General features: G+C 46.3%; 1 protein-coding gene across 1 annotated transcript in view; it reads right to left on the bottom strand.

The window, feature by feature from the left end:
- Positions 1-3,487: 3,487 nt before the first annotated feature.
- Positions 3,488-15,689, bottom strand: part of tshz3b (teashirt zinc finger homeobox 3b) — a 29,429-nt gene continuing 17,227 nt past the window's right edge. Inside the window, exon 2 of the mRNA XM_019884482.1 lies at positions 3,488-8,025. Coding sequence (XP_019740041.1) covers positions 4,502-8,025 — 3,524 coding nt within the window. The 3' untranslated portion in view covers positions 3,488-4,501. The remainder of the gene's footprint in view (positions 8,026-15,689) is intronic.

Genomic DNA, 15,689 nt, shown 5'->3' with positions numbered 1-15,689 from the left:
TCTTTTACTGTGTAAGGAAAACATGACCAAACATAGCAAATCGAATCAAAAGTCAACAAAACCATAAATCGTGATGAGACTGGACTGGTTGCTGGTCAATGTCGGCTAGCAAGTGGAGCTCAACTTAATAACTGACTGGTCACTGCTTGCAGTGGTGAAAATAGGAAGCGGTCTTTTTATGCTACAGAGCAATGAGTGCCAAGTGGACTTCGAGTTAGGGTTTTCCATCAGAACATGGATGATTTTGAAAATTGTAGTCCAAGTTCACATTAAAACTATTTATTGATGTGTTTTACATCACAACAATTGTCATGTAGATGCTTGTTGGAACCGGTTTGAGAAGATTCCAATTGTCCTGGTGGGCATGCTCTTCCTGCTTGTGTGTGTGTGTGTGTGTGTGTGTGTGTGTGTGTGTGTGTGTGCGCGCGCGTGTGTGTGTGGGTGAGCCAATCAGGATGTCGCGAAATGGACGCTGCGCATGTCTTTGTGCAGCGGCTTGTACAACTCGCCTTTATTTAGTCATGCCGTCTGCTTCCATTGTGAACGGCTTGTATTCCCAGCATCTCACACACACGCGCGCGCACAAACCCAATGCAAGGACACACCTGCGATAAAGCTATCTGGATGCGCAGGCCAGCCGGTCCGGCTTTTTCTGAGTGCCGCATTGTGCCGGTACAAAGGAAAGCAATGTGTTCTCATCCCATCCATGTTTCATTCCCCCCACCCCACCCCAAAAGACACAATCAAGATGTTAATGTCCCTACACACAAAACACTCTTCTCCTACTTCTTGGATGGTGGGAGCAGAAAAGTAGAAGAATGTTGAATTGTTGTCATCTTTCTTTTGAATTTTTTACATCAGAGAGCAAATCGTGTTCATGTGAAGAAAACGTTTTTGTCAATGAATAGAGTTCCCAAATGGGGCGGAGCCAACCTACACTACAACCTAAATTCTACGATCAAGTTGTATTAATTTATTCCAGACAGCCTATTCTGTTCATTTGATCCTACTTCTTGGATGGTGGGAGCAGAAAAGTAGAAGAATGTTGAATTGTTGTCATCTTTCTTTTGAATTTTTTACATCAGAGAGCAAATCGTGTCCATGTGAAGATAACGTTTTTGGCAATATGAATAGAGTTCCCAAATGGGGCGGAGCCAACCTACACGTACAACCTAAATTCTACGATCAAGTTGTATTTATTTATTCCAGACAGCCTATTGTGTTCATTTGCTGGGTTTTCTCTCGGCTGCAGCGCTTTCAGTATGTGTTTGAGGATGTTCGATTTTTCTTTTTTTTTTTTCAACCAGACAGATTTCAGCCTTGATGTGTTGCCATGTTAATGTCATCTGGCCCACACGGCACTGTTGAGCAATGTTGCATGAGCCAATCAAATTTGCTAAAAATAACTCGAATGTTGGCTGCAACCTTCAATCGTTTCCTAACGAGGAGCAGTTTTCTGTTAGCGTAGTGCTAACACGTCATGGGAAAGGCCACAGAGAAGCGAACAAATAGCATCGGTGTGGCTGTGCTGTCACCCTTTAAGCAATGGGCGTCAGCACATGTCGAGAGACAATATGTATCAAAAAATAAATACAAAAAAATAAAAAATCAGGCATAGGAATGCATACGTTATACTCCGCAAAAAAACAACGACTGAAGTTTACGGAGTCAACTTGTGTACAGCAGAAGTAGCCACAATGAATTGGTCAGGACGCACAAAATTTTGATTGGTTGATTTATTTATTTTTTTACTTTGAATTTGATAATGTTTTTGTGACTGCGTATTTTTTTTTGTCAAGTCAAATACAAAATATTATAGAGTGCTATTTTCAAATACACATTACACATTTTTTGGGGAGGATGGAACAGATGAATGGCATTTCCATTCATTAAAAAAAACAAAAAAAAAAAACAAAAACCTGACAATGAAAGAATACAGAAAGCAGCAGGCCCTTGATGATGTCAGCATTGTTCCATCCCCTTATTGGTTGGTCAGAGCAAAACTTCATCACAACCAAATGAAAACACATCTGGAGCAACCTGCTATCTGGTGAGGATGACGTCTTTGAGACTGTTTTTCAGTCGAGAGATCGAGAGGGAGCGAGTAAGAGACTCAAATTTGGGGCGTATTTTCTTTGAGACTAATGAGCGCTTTAAATATGACGGCTGACATTTTCACAGACGGTGACACCTTGTCACTGCAAATGAAGTCCTTGCACACAACTGGGTGTGCACGCATGTTCGTGTGTGTAATCGTGTGTGTGTGCGTGTGTGTGTTTGGTGAAAACACGGCACTCACAAACAATGATTGCAAAAAAAAACCCATGTTCATTTATTTTAATGCTGCAGTAGAAAACAAGTTTATCATCATCATAACATTAAGAACAAGGTGAATGTTTTCATTGTACAAGTACAACAAAATGAAGAGAAACGAAAGGACAGCGTTTGTGTGGGTGTGTGTTCCCTTCTTCATGCTTTGTATTTTACACTTTGTATTTACATGTCACTTTGGGGGGGGGGGGCAATGCAGCGCAACCACGGTTACCGTTCATGTGCCGCCTCCCTCACCCTCAACCCCCAAGCCACAAATTTAAAGCTGCATTGCTTCCGGATGGCCGAGTCAAAGTAAATCCTTATAAATAATAAAATGACATCGAGATATTCTCCCCTATTTTTTACTACATGTAAAGTGACAAAAAGACCCTTGAACCCTTTGAGCACGGCGTTTAATTCCATACATTTTCATGAAAAAAAAAACAAAACAAAAAACAGAAACGTTTTTTTTTTCGAGGCGACCTTCTCTTTTTGTCGTCATTTGATTAAATAACACATGTATGTAAAAAAAAAGTCTTGTGCAAAACAATGCCATGAATGACTTTGTTTACTGTGCACCAGCAGTCATTATTCTTCTTTTTCTTGTCTTTAAATTAAAAAATATAAGAAGGATGTATAATTTAGACAGGAATGAATAGTTTGTGTTTTTTTTTCTTTATATATATATTTATATACATATTTTACACAGACCTGAAGAAAAGGAGGTCCCTGAACAAATACACCTTGGGCGTTTTTTTCACGCCTTTTAAAGACAGACAGAAAACAAAAAACTGTCACCTTTTCTGCATTCAACGAGTGTAAAAGTTAACATTTGAAGTGCTTTTGTGTATTCAGAGCAAGAGGGCCACACTGGAAACAACAAAAATGGTCAAATTATCAAAAATAAAATCATGGGAGTAAAACAATAAAAGATAACAAGGGGGAAAAAAATCGGAATTTTGTAGGACGAAACAAATATCCATCCATTATTTGAGCCGCGTATCCAAATAATTGTACATAAAATAAATACAATAAAAACAATACAATCAATACAATAAAGAAAGATGTACGCTTAGAGGAGCAAAAATTCATGAGAAAAAAACTTTTTTCAAATGCTTTTAGGGGACAAAACCAAATCGCTATGCTAACATGAATAGATTTCTATTTTTCTTTGACTAAAGTCGTCATTCGACAAGAAACAAAGCATGTCTTTCACAAGAATGCTCACGTTTTTATGAGTGGAAAAAAATGTAGAGATGAGAATCAAGCTGTACTTTTTATGAGAGTGAAGTCAAATTATGATGCAAAAAAAGGCAGAATTTTACTCAATTAAAGTCAAAATATCTTTTTCAAGAGTATTTGTTGTAATTTTCTTTCACGACAGCAGGCGTTTTATATTTTAAGAGGTGAAAAAAGTCTGAATATGACAAAAAATGAAATAACAAATTCATGTCAATGGAGTCAAAATATTTCAGAGAAAGTGGGAAAAAATAAATACGAAGAACTCTGCAATTTGATGAGCAGAAAGTCAAAGCCCTGCAAAGAAAAACAAAAATGACTCAGATAGCGTGGAGGCGACATCATGATTGGAAATTTCTACAAGCATGATGATGAGGACTGATTTCAAGTGGAACGCAGAAGAAGTTCCGCAAACACCAAACAAGAACTGAAGCCTGACAGTTTCATTTTGACATTTACGTCCCTTTCTCAAGTTGGCACTTCTCGTAAAAAAAAATAAAAATAAAATAAATAAAACGGCTCTTTCCTCACAACATTACAACATGTGTCGGATTATTTTCCCACTTTATTGTGTTAAGGGTTCTTTTTGTTGCCGTAATCCTCATGCGTACCTCACAGACAAAACCAGAGAAGACTGAAAAAAAACCCCAAAACCAAAAAACAAAACAAAATATTTTCTTGTTGATGCATGCAATTTTTCCTCATGTCGAAATATAAAGTAATTTCATTGACACAAAATACACAGCACCCCATTTGTAGGATTTTTTTTTTCTTTTCTTTTCTTTGAAACTTCATATTTTGCGTCTCAGGGCTCACGTTTGGAGGTTTGTTGAACGTTCTGAATTTTCCAACAAAGGGAAAATGAGACCAAAAACCTCCGCCGTCCTTTGTAGGGCAGCTTTTCACGGCTCCAGGTATGCTCACGTCGGGTAAAGTCACGTAATCCGCACTACTGCTTGTCTAGCTCACAAACGTACATGAGATGGTCCTCTGGGGACTTCCCGTGAGTCTTGCTGAGGTGCAGTTTGACGGCGTGCTTGCTGGCAAAAGTCCGATTGCACAGTTTGCACTGGTGCGCCGCCGCGCCGCCCCCCTCGTCCTCGTCGTTGTTGGGAGACGCGGCTGCCGAATCAGGGGCGGGCAAGGATGAGGGCAGGGCCACGGGAAAAGACGGCAGGGACGAGGGCAAGGGGCGGCTGGACGGATGCAAGTGGGCCAGGAGCTTGTCGGAGAGTCCTTTGTGGTGGAGGCGTTGCTGGGAGATCTGGCCCAGGAGCTGCTCCCCTGAGAGCTTGGCCAGGTCGCGCAGCCGGAAGCCGAGGTGTGCCTCCAGGTGGCTGACGTAGGTTGACGGGGAGCGGATTTGCGAGGCGCAGTCGCTGCAGAAGAACACCGGGTGGCCCGAGTCCAGGTTCTTCAGGAACTTGGTGCCGCCGGTGCGGCGCAGCTGGTACTTGACATTGGCCAGCCAGTGGGAGATGGTGGTCATGGAGAGGCCGGTGAAGCGCGAGATGTGCATCCTCTCCTGCGGGCTCAGGTCGGACATCATGTACTTTCCGTCCGTGGTTTGCTTCAGGCTGGAGGCGAACTGGGCCTGCAGGATGAGGAGGTGTTGCGGGTTCCAGTTGGACTGGCGGCCTTTGCGCTTCTGGGCGGGCGACACCTCCTCCGCTTCCTCCTGGGTGGCGCCCTCCAGTTCGGAGCGCTCTGACAAGCTGGTGGGTGTGGAGGCCTTCGAAAGGGCCTGGCTCTCTGTCAGGTTCCTCAGCATGTCAGAGATGTCAGACAGGGCGTTCTCTTTCAGGGGCGACGAGGACATGAAGGAGGCCACGGCCGCAGAGGCTTTGGTCATGGCCGTCGTTGGGGAAGGCGATGCGCTTTTGTCAGCCTGCTTGCCTTTGGTGAGATCCATAGGTTGCTCGTTGCCACTGAGGTTCGGCGGGTAGAAGTAGCGATCCAGGTGGTCGCTGCCGGACTTCTTTGCCAGGGCGGGCGGTGTGGATGCCGCCACTGCGGCCTTCTCGGCCAGGCTGTTGCTCATCTTGAAAAGCATACTCATGGGGTCCATGGAGGGCAGTGCGGGTTTGGCCGCCTTGCCCAGATGGGCGTTCATGACCGACTGCAGGGCGCTCAGTGGGTTGACGAAGGGCTGCTCCGGGGGCGGGTGGTCGGTGATGATGGCGGTGCTGCCACAGAGGGACCCGGGTTGAGGCGACACCACAGCGGACCCCAAGCCGTTCTCCGTGGGTTCCTTCACACCGCTCTCCCCCTTTGTCTCCTTGTGGTTCGGACCACTCGTCACATTCTCGGGAGTTGGACAGCCTCCCGGTTTGGCGTCCTTTGGGGAATCTCCTCTGTGGGAGTCCTCTGCCTCGCTGTGGCATGGCGACGGCGTGGTTCTCATGGGGGAAGACCTTGTCATGCCACCCGGCTCCCTCATCTTCTCCTCTACTTTTGCCACTTTCTCAGACACCTTCATGACAAGCTCCTCCATGGCGTGGAAGTTATTTTTGGACACTGGCGATGTTTGGCAGCCGGAAGGAGACGCCAGCGTCTGGTTTTTGCCAGTGGGCGACAACATCTCCGCCCCAGGGAACATGTACTTGAGTGGAGAGTTCTTGCCCGAGTTCCCGAGGGAGAGCTTCATTATGTTGGGGAGCTGGTAGGCGGCGTGGATGCTGGGGTAGCCTCCCCAGCTCGGAGCTCCATTTTGGGCTTTATTGATGGCGGAGGTCACCGTGTTCTCCAAAGACTTGAGGATGTCCAGACCTCCTTTGGGACTTGCTTCCAGATCTTCCTCAGTCAGATATGTGTACTTCGACGAGATGTCAAACTTCTCCTCGGTTTCCTCTTCAACTCCTGACATCTTGGTGGAGTTATTGTTAACAATGCATTCTTTCGTGCATTCCTCCTCCCTCTCCTCCTTTTTGATCTCCAGCGCCATGCCGTTGGGTGAGACGCTTGTAGGAGGAGGAACTGGGGCGGGTGGTGGCGAGAAGGTGGTGGCAGCCAGAGGAACCGACTGGACCTTCTCTTCTACGGTTGGCGTCGGTGCTGGGCTGGGCGTCTCTATAATGGGTTTGCCTCTCTTGATTGCCGAGTTGGTAACTTTGATAAAGTGCCCGGTCACCATCATATGGGCGGTGAGCTCCTGCAGGCTGTCATGCGAGCTGCCACACTCCATGCACTTGAGGATTTGTGACTTCCGTGACTCAAACTGCCAGGCGTAGCTGGCGCCGTTCTGGTGCCCATAACGGTTGTTGGGCGTGATGTACGGGTGGGCTGTCCTCTGGAGAAGCTCGTTGGCATCAGACAGGCAGGCCGGTTTTGGCGTTGCCCCTCCGTTAGAGTCCGGCGAGCTCGGGACGTCCAGCTCCACGGGGGCTCTCTTTCGGGCCGAGATGATCTTAGGCGCCACCGGAGTCACGGGCTCCTTCAGAGGCACTTTTTGGTAGTGTTTGGTCTTAATCATGTGCACGCTTAAATCCTGGAGGGACTCAAAGGAGTGGCCACAGTACATGCACTTAAGGACCTTCTGCGCGTCCTCCTTGCCTTCCATCTCCAACAAGGAGCGCTTTCTTGGTTTGGACCAGCGCTTGGTGCCCTCACTGTCCACCTCGTGGTTGTCGTCCCGGTAGTGTCCGGTCTCATTCATGTGAACCGTGAGCTCCACCAGGGTGTCGTACGCTGCACTGCAGTCTTTGCAGCGGAACTTGCTCGCACCGGTGAAGATAGAGCCGTAGAGTTTGGAACTCTGGCGGTAGAGCTGCACGGTGCTGAAGAGGCTCGGCTCGGCGGTTGGCGCCGGCACGGTCGCCGCAGGGTGCTGGGCCAGGGCCACTCGGTTCTGGTGGTTCTGCGAGGACTGCTGGAGGGTTTTGGCGATGGCTGTCTGGTGCCAATCGTATCCGGCGCTACCGCAGCTGCTGCTACTGCTGCTGCTACTGCTGCTACTGTGGCTACGGGGGGGCTTTTCCTGGGGTGGCTGGCTCAGGTTTAGGTTCAGGGTGGACCAGTAAGAGTTGGTCAAGAAAGAGGTGTAGATGGCCTTCATCTTCTCCAAACTGTCAGCCACGGAGCCGGAGCTGGAGAATAGGGAGCCCGAAAGCACAGCTTCATCACCGCTCCCCGGGGTGGCAGCGTTGTCCACGGCCGTCATGGCTGTGGTCGACAGTGACAAAACATTGGCTGGGTCTTTAAAAAGGAGAATGTCCTCCTCTGTTTTGAGTGGCGGACTCTCAAAGTCGGACATCCCGTCGCTGGATTCGCTCAGGTGAGACTCGCTGTCCATCTCCTGGCCCGAGAAGTCGGCGGCGGCGGGCGAGTCACGGGAGTCGGGTCCGGAGCCCGCTCCGTCATTCCCGTCCCGGCACAGGAATTTAGGAGCGGGTTCCTCTGCTTCCGGCGTGGAGTCCTCTCCGTCCGCATCCTCATCCAGCAGCGCCGCTTCCTTCTCATCTTCGGGGACGTATGCTACGAGGGAGCACAGAGCAACATTTATTACAAATGGTGTCAGTTCCATTCATCCATTTTCAATACTGCTCATCCTTGTTCAAGAGAGCTGAAGGCGATCTCAATTAACTTCAGACTTCACCCCGTACTGGTCGCCAGTCAATGAAAGGGCATAAATAGTCACTCGCCTGGGAACTGAACCCAAAACAAACTGTCACGCGAATAACTTTTTGCTTTGTCACTGACAACACCCATCTTAGATTTCGACTGTTTCCCCACTCCAAATATGTTTCATTGCTGAGCATGTGTTGTACCACAGCAAGCGGAATTTTTTTGCATGTTTCATACACACAAGGACAACAAGTCCCCCTACCCCCGCCCATCATTTTTCACACAAACTACTTCCTGTCACGCAGGCCTTGCAGACACTCTCCTTCCTCCTTCTGTCGGAATCCGGTCTTTGTTCTCCACTGAAGAGCATTAGTGGTAAAAGAAGCAGGGATAGATGGGGGGGGGGTGATCAAACATCGCTCGCCACCTTCTTCTTCTTCCTCTCAAGGGGCAACAGCTTGAAATTAAAACTAAATTTGAAATTAATGAAGCACGTTGCAGCGGCAGCGGCGGTTTCAGAAGTAATAAATTACTTGTATCAACCTCGGAGACGGCACTTCCTGTCTGTCAATTAATACGTGGGCCGCCTCTAATGCCTTCCCGAACAGACACCCTCGCCGTTTCAATTAAGCGTGCCTCCTCACTCATTACGCCGCTCAGCCCGCCTCGTAAATAAAAATGAATGTTACGTGCGACAAATCTCCGTACCGCCGCCGCGCAAAAAGCCATTTGCTTCAATTACCAGAGATTAGAAAAACTTTGGCGTTATTATTTACAGTTTAGCCGGCGGGCCAGCCAGCCAGAGACCGCGTGCGCGCTTCGGGCTTTCAATGCAGATGAAAATAGCGGCCGTTTGAGAAGAACAGCGAGGAAAAATCAAGACGAATGAAAGCACAGCGGTGAACGTGGCAATCCATCAGAGGGACAAAAGGAGACACCAGAATGATGTGGGATTAAAAAACCCACCTTTTTATTGTCTGTGAAGTGAAGCGAAAGCTTCGCGCCATTGACGCCACTGGCCCGCTGTGAAAATACACGACCGTGATGACGAGAATTACGGCAAGGAAAGGATTTCATACTTGTGCGAATGAGAAGAACCTGCCACTGATAAAGCCTGCGATGTAACTATGAGGAAAAATGTTTCTTGCAATTCTTTCATCGTGTCATGTGACAACCTTAGCAGCAAAGCTCCATGCCCATTTGTGACTTTGTTGCTTCTGTGACAGCTCAAACTACAAAACAACAAAAACATCAGAGTGAGAGAGAGCCTTTTGTGACAAAGTCGCCGTTTATTTAGCGAGACACAGCTATGAGCGACTGACTCAAGTTTAACATCGGTGGCTTTTTTTTTTTTTTTTTTTTAATATCGGCTTCACCATTCGCCCCGTTAAACTGCATCATCTTTTCACACACATCTTCTGCTAACTACTGCAACGCATATTCCGTTTACACCATACATATACTGTACATGATCTGTTATCAGTGTGTCAGGGGCGAAAGAATACTAAGACGAAACCCCGGCCCTTATTTTGCGGATCGGATAAATGGTGCCATTAAGTGATCGATCGCAACCGATTTTGCGCAAAACGCAATGCCCATCCAATCCAGCCGATTGGATCTGTGCGAAGTCTACTCAAAAGCTGTGCTGATCTGAAATCCGAAGCAACGCACTGCTGCCATCCGCGGGGACCTGTTTTACACGACAGTGGTTTACAAAGCTGACACGCTGACCTTCTTCTATGCCTTCCGAGTAAAAAACATCTCCACCAATAGATACGGCGAGCGGTTTGATTCCAGTTAACAAATGGAAATTTGAGCTCTTTTTCGGATTATTTACTGTGTAAAAACGATAATATAGCGCCAGTATGGCTGTTTTGCAGGATCTGTGTCCGATGAAAGAAGCTGTCGTATGTGGAGTATTTTGACCAAATATTTGACTCCCTCCTCCGCATCTCACTCTATGAACGCCTCCCGTGTTTTTGTGGACGTTACGCGCCATCTGTTGTGCAAACCGAGCGACAGCTGTTTACCAGCGCGACGCCGCCAAGGCCAAAGGCGGCGACCGATCGGCGCGCACCTGCCATCGCGAGCGCTCAAAACAAACGCGCGGCGGAGATGAAATGACGAGTGTCAGTTATTTGCGGACGCTTAACGCATTTGTTTGTGGACCAGCAGATGCCGGCATGACATCTCAATGACTATTCGCCAAGAAAAGTCCTCAACACACGGGCTTCAACACGAGATTGATGATGGCCTCCACCAAGGCTTCAAGCTACAGCTGGATGCCATTTTTTGGTTTTATCAATGGAGCGTAACGGCCAATCTGTGATTAGAATCACTGGTGAACTTGGCCGCGTCTGCGTCTCAGCACCTGAAATGCACTCAGAGTAATCGCCTCTTCATGTGAGACGCTCTCTGCTGAATGACTAGAGGATCACTCTGCGGGGGCGATACGGGACAGAATATGAGCCAATGGAAGAGGATGAGACATTACGGGACAAAACATCACGAGACACTATGGGACAAAATGGTACGACGGACACCGGCGTAGGACATTATGGGGCATAACAAGGCGGCTTTTCAAGTTTTGTCACTTGCTTGGGACACGAACAATTCTATTTGGTCGAGAGTAAATTTCGATTTACTTTCACATGCTTGCATTTAGTTCCACCACCAAGGATAAAAATGGTCTCTTGCCCTCCCGCTGCAATCTGGATTTTGGCCTGTTTTACTGCCACTTCTCTGTTCCCCCATCCTGCTGCTTCGAGAGAGCAAGTGGCACTGTTTTTTTTCTGCTTTATGGTACTTTGTGGGACACAAAAGGGGACAGAATGGAGCACAATAGACAAGAGAGGCCATTATGGGACGCTGTAGCACATCATGGGACTTCACATGACAAATTGGGACAAGGGAAGAAAATAACAATAGGTTGAAATTTTGCAAAAATGCCTGGATAGATCAGAAATGCTTTAAAGCAAACATGGTGCATCAGCGTTTATCTGATACGCTGCAGGCAAATGGAATGAGCAGCCAACAGAACTAAAGTGAGGTCCTAGACTGAATGTTTTTAAATCCAGGTAACAATGATGCCCCCCCCCCCTCCCCACACACCTTCCTAGGATTGAGTATGAAATGCGCTGTGTGAATAAAACTGGCTCGTCTTGCCTTCTGTTTACATTGAGCATAGACAGCTGGGATCGGCGCCGGCTCACCCCCGTGAGGAGAACGCAATCAGATAATGGATGGATGTTTTTTTTCTCTTATTTTCCAAGACTCAAAATGAGAAAAAGGGAGGAATATAGAAAGGAAGAGGAGGACGAGGACGGATGCTGATCTTGGAATGGAGTCAACTTGCAGCTTCCACACACATGCACAGGCTGTTGGCCGGCATCCATGCTGTGAGCTTCAAAACGCCATGACCTCGGCCACTGAGATAATTGCAGAGCAACACACACGGCCACACGGCCACACGTGCGCACACACTTCCACCCGGGCCAGCGTGCGAGCTCTGTGTTCATTAACAGAAAAAGTGGCCACGGTGAGCCCAGGATGACTTTTCATCTACAGGAGGGAGTGTGAGCTGCTTTCATTTGGCTGTTGGGGGCCCGTCCATGTCAACTTTTTCCTGTCACAGTGACAAAATTAAAAATAACGAGACTCATCTAATCGTGAATTCCAACAAAAGACAAAAAGTATCGCTCATAATCCGGACAAGCTTCAGCACAGCAAAAGATAAATCTGAACAATTATTTCCCAATGATGCAGTACAGCAGCTAACAAACACAGTAAGGATGAATAATAATCTGAAGAATGATTTAGCAGCCAAGCCTGTCAAATCCCCACTTGACGAGATCCTTTAATGCGGTTCTTTCCCGTCCCCTGCCGAGCTCATGTTAATGAACTTCATTGAACGGGACAATCGATAACGCTTAATCGTTGTCATTTGACAAATTAGTTGGCTACCAGTGTGCGCGAGCGTGCGTGTGTGTGTGATGTCATTAACTCGCAGTGAGTCAATTCTTATAGTCCATCTTAAGTTGAGCTTTTTTCGCGGTTGTTTTCTGTTTCTATTTTTTTTCCCCCCCCCCCCCCCCCCAAAAAAAAACCCGAACAGTGGTGTGGGGACTTTTTATATTCACTCTAGCTTAAACTATTTGTTCTTCATAACTGTTAAGATGTATTATTCTCGTTATTGGGCCCAAACCGTGCGACAAATCGATGACTATGGAGGATGAAGTTCCAATGAAAATTATTCAACATGTTACAAAACAAACTTTACATCTAAATTGAATGAAAGTAAATGTGCATTTAAATAAAAAAGAAAACGACATAAAATTGATGAAAAATGAACAAAAATAAGAATACAAATAAAATATAGACATAGAATGAACTAAAATGTGAATATAAATTACGTTAAATACAACAAAATCAAATCACAATTACGAATAAAAATACTGAAAATAAAGAATAATGATAAAAAAAATGTTCTCCATTTGGCGCTCACACCCGTACCGACCAAAATACGTACATAGAAACAAAACATATTTATTTATTGAATAAATACGCCCGGCAAAAAGAAGAACTCTTGATATTAAAATGTCAGGAAAACCCTACTCGAACATCCGAACTTTATTTCTGGTTATTTAGAGGCACTTGAAACGGTGGCGCGACTGTGCTGACTCCCATTTAACAAATTTTAAAATGATGAAAATACATCACAAAAAGCTGGCATTTGAACAGGGGTGTGTAGACTTTTTATAGATGCTCTAACTATGGTTGTCATGGTAACATCATAGTAAGCTCTTAGTTGTTGAGGCATTTCCACAGGGGAAAAAAAAACAAAAACACTTTGTCTGCTTACACGCTTGTAACAACAACCTGCAGCCAAACAGGAAGTGCGTGCGCACACACACACACACACACACACACACACACACACACACACGCACATGCGCGCGCATGTCCTCACACACACTTGGCGAGCGCGTGAGTACGGTGATCTGTTTGGACAGCGCTGATCAAAAGATGTCATCCCACCTCGGGAGCGCGCGCGCAAGCCTCCCAGTAAATCAGCGCGGCGCGTAAATAAAGTGACAGGATCACTTTACGGGCCCGTCAAGCAGGCAGCGGAGGCCATTACGAGAACGCCGCGCTCGCCTTCCACACGCTTAATGGACGCCAGATCGCTCTTTACCACTGCGCTCACGCTACCTCCGCCAAGGCGAACTTGCTCGGGAGAATCAGGTGATGACTCGCAAAATGGGTTTGTGTGACATTTTGTTGACAACACCCCACCGCGCCCCCGCCAAAAAAAAAAGCTTTATAACATGTAACATTTAGTGTTTGTTAGCATTTTCCTGTAGTTGAAAAAGGATGACAAAGTCTACAATTTACACCGTCGAATGTTGTGATTTTTGTTTTATTTTTGTTGTTTTTTTGCAGCAAATGTTAGCATCGGCGTAGTTCATTTTGTCCGGAGTTTCCTAAATCCCACAGCGATGTAGGAAGTCAAGTGTTTTTTTTTGGTTTGCTAGCGCATTAGAATGGGAAGGATCCCAAACATCGAATGAACACATTTCGAGGTGGCGCAGATCATTTTGTCCACATTTTCCTGAATTTGGCCATGACTAAAAGATGACTAAACACCAAATTGCCAAATTTAAGTTGAATATCGATTATTTGACCCCAAATTTGGGGGACAATTTACCTCTGATGTTGCTCAAAAGTGCGAGCGAAATCATCATCTGAGCGACGTATAAAACGAGGGTGATTTCGATTCGTCTTCTGCAATGTATGCTCCTCCCTTCACGCTATTGTTTTGGACCTTTGACATGAAACAACAGGTAACTTGTGTGATTGAAGGAAAAGTTCATTCTGAGGCCGTGCTTTTTCTTTTTGAACATGTATGATATTTTGCAACTGTTAAACGGTGAGTGTAAAACAGGTTCTCTCCATTTGCCTGACTCAAAATTGTTTTGAAACGCACACCAAATGAAGGCTGACTAGCGTAGCGTAACAGATTGTTGGATAAGACGCTCTGGCACGTGATGAAATATTAATGGCTTGATCCAGACGGGATCCGTATGCCTTGGCGGAGGTCTCTGCTTCCGCTCTTTGTGTCCACTCAGGCCAACAGATGATCGCCATCGAATCCAACAAGCAATTATGCGCATAGGCTTGGACACTTGGACCGAGACGAAATGTCCAAACGGAGGCGGCTGAGCGAAGAATGCCAGCCATCCAATACATGTATATCAAAGAAAGGTGCACAACATTCCGGAGGAGAGAGGGGAGGGGGACGGGGGCGCGGGGGTTGTGGGGAAAGGCAATAAAGGCCGGGGCGCTCGGAGGCAATTTAGAATGCAAAACACAAACCATTAAGTTTACGCATTATCTTTTAATTTAATCTGGAATGATTTATAATCCATCACGTCGGGCGGCAGCCGCATCCAATTATTCACCACTGCTTGATTGACAACAAAGGTGATTTATTAAGCTCATAAAAAAAAAAAAATAATCACAATAATAAAATAAAAAAAAAACAAAACAAAAAAAAAAAAGCTGATGTACTTGCATATACACGCACGCGCGCACACATGCTGTTTTGGGGATCAATAGGGTGTCTCTTAGGCATGTTTCCGGATACGTATGTGTGCTGGTGTCCTCGTTTTATTTATTTTTGGGGGGGAGGGGGGCGCGGGGGGGGGGACAAGCCATGACAAGTCAACTTCTAGCGCTGACACAAAGTAACAAATATATGAACGAATGTGGTCAGTGTAATGTATCATTTAACAGCATTTGGGTAATTCCACATCCATTTTGTTGATTTATTTGAGAATTGCTTTTCCTCACAAGGGTTGCGGGGGTTGCTGGAGCCTCAATCAGCCGTCTTCAGGCAGTAGGTGGGGGACACCCTGAACTGGTTACCAGCCAATCACAGGGCACACAGTCGAACAACCATCCGCGCACTCACACCTCGGGACAATTCAGAGTGTTCAATCAGCCTGCCATGCATGTTTTTGAAATGTGGGAGGAAACCGGAGTACCCGGAGAAAACCCACGCAGGCACAAAGAGAACATGCAAAATCCACACGGGGAGGCCGGCGTTGGAATTGAACCTGGTACCTCTGTACTGTGAGGTCGACGCACAAACCACTGGTCCACCGGGCCGCCGGAAAAGATAAAGTGAGAGCCGAATTTCAATGACACGCACCCACTTCAAAATAACTTTACCCCCCACACTCCCCAGCCTCTGCCACGACAACACCCAACCATTTACCAAAAATGTGTTTTGTTTCGAATAAACTTTGCCAAACTTTTGAAGTCACACCGCACACTCCAAACCACATGGAGACATCCGAATTAAATACAGCCGAGGCACTTCTAACAATGGCGTCATTTCTTTTCGTTTGGTTTGGGTTCACCTTTTCAAAATTACGAACAGCGGTTTACTGCATTTTAATCGACATGTTTTGACTTTAGTAAAGCCAAAGGATTTTTTTTTTGCTGTCTATATACACACCCACTTACGTACTGCACATATACATCCAGTATATACAGTATATATATATATA

Source organism: Hippocampus comes, unplaced genomic scaffold (assembly GCF_001891065.2).
Source record: "Hippocampus comes isolate QL1 unplaced genomic scaffold, H_comes_QL1_v1.1 scaffold21, whole genome shotgun sequence".
NCBI lineage: Eukaryota > Metazoa > Chordata > Actinopteri > Syngnathiformes > Syngnathidae > Hippocampus > Hippocampus comes.
The sequence above is the reverse complement of the archived record's forward strand: the minus strand, read 5'-3'. Positions and strand labels throughout refer to the sequence as shown.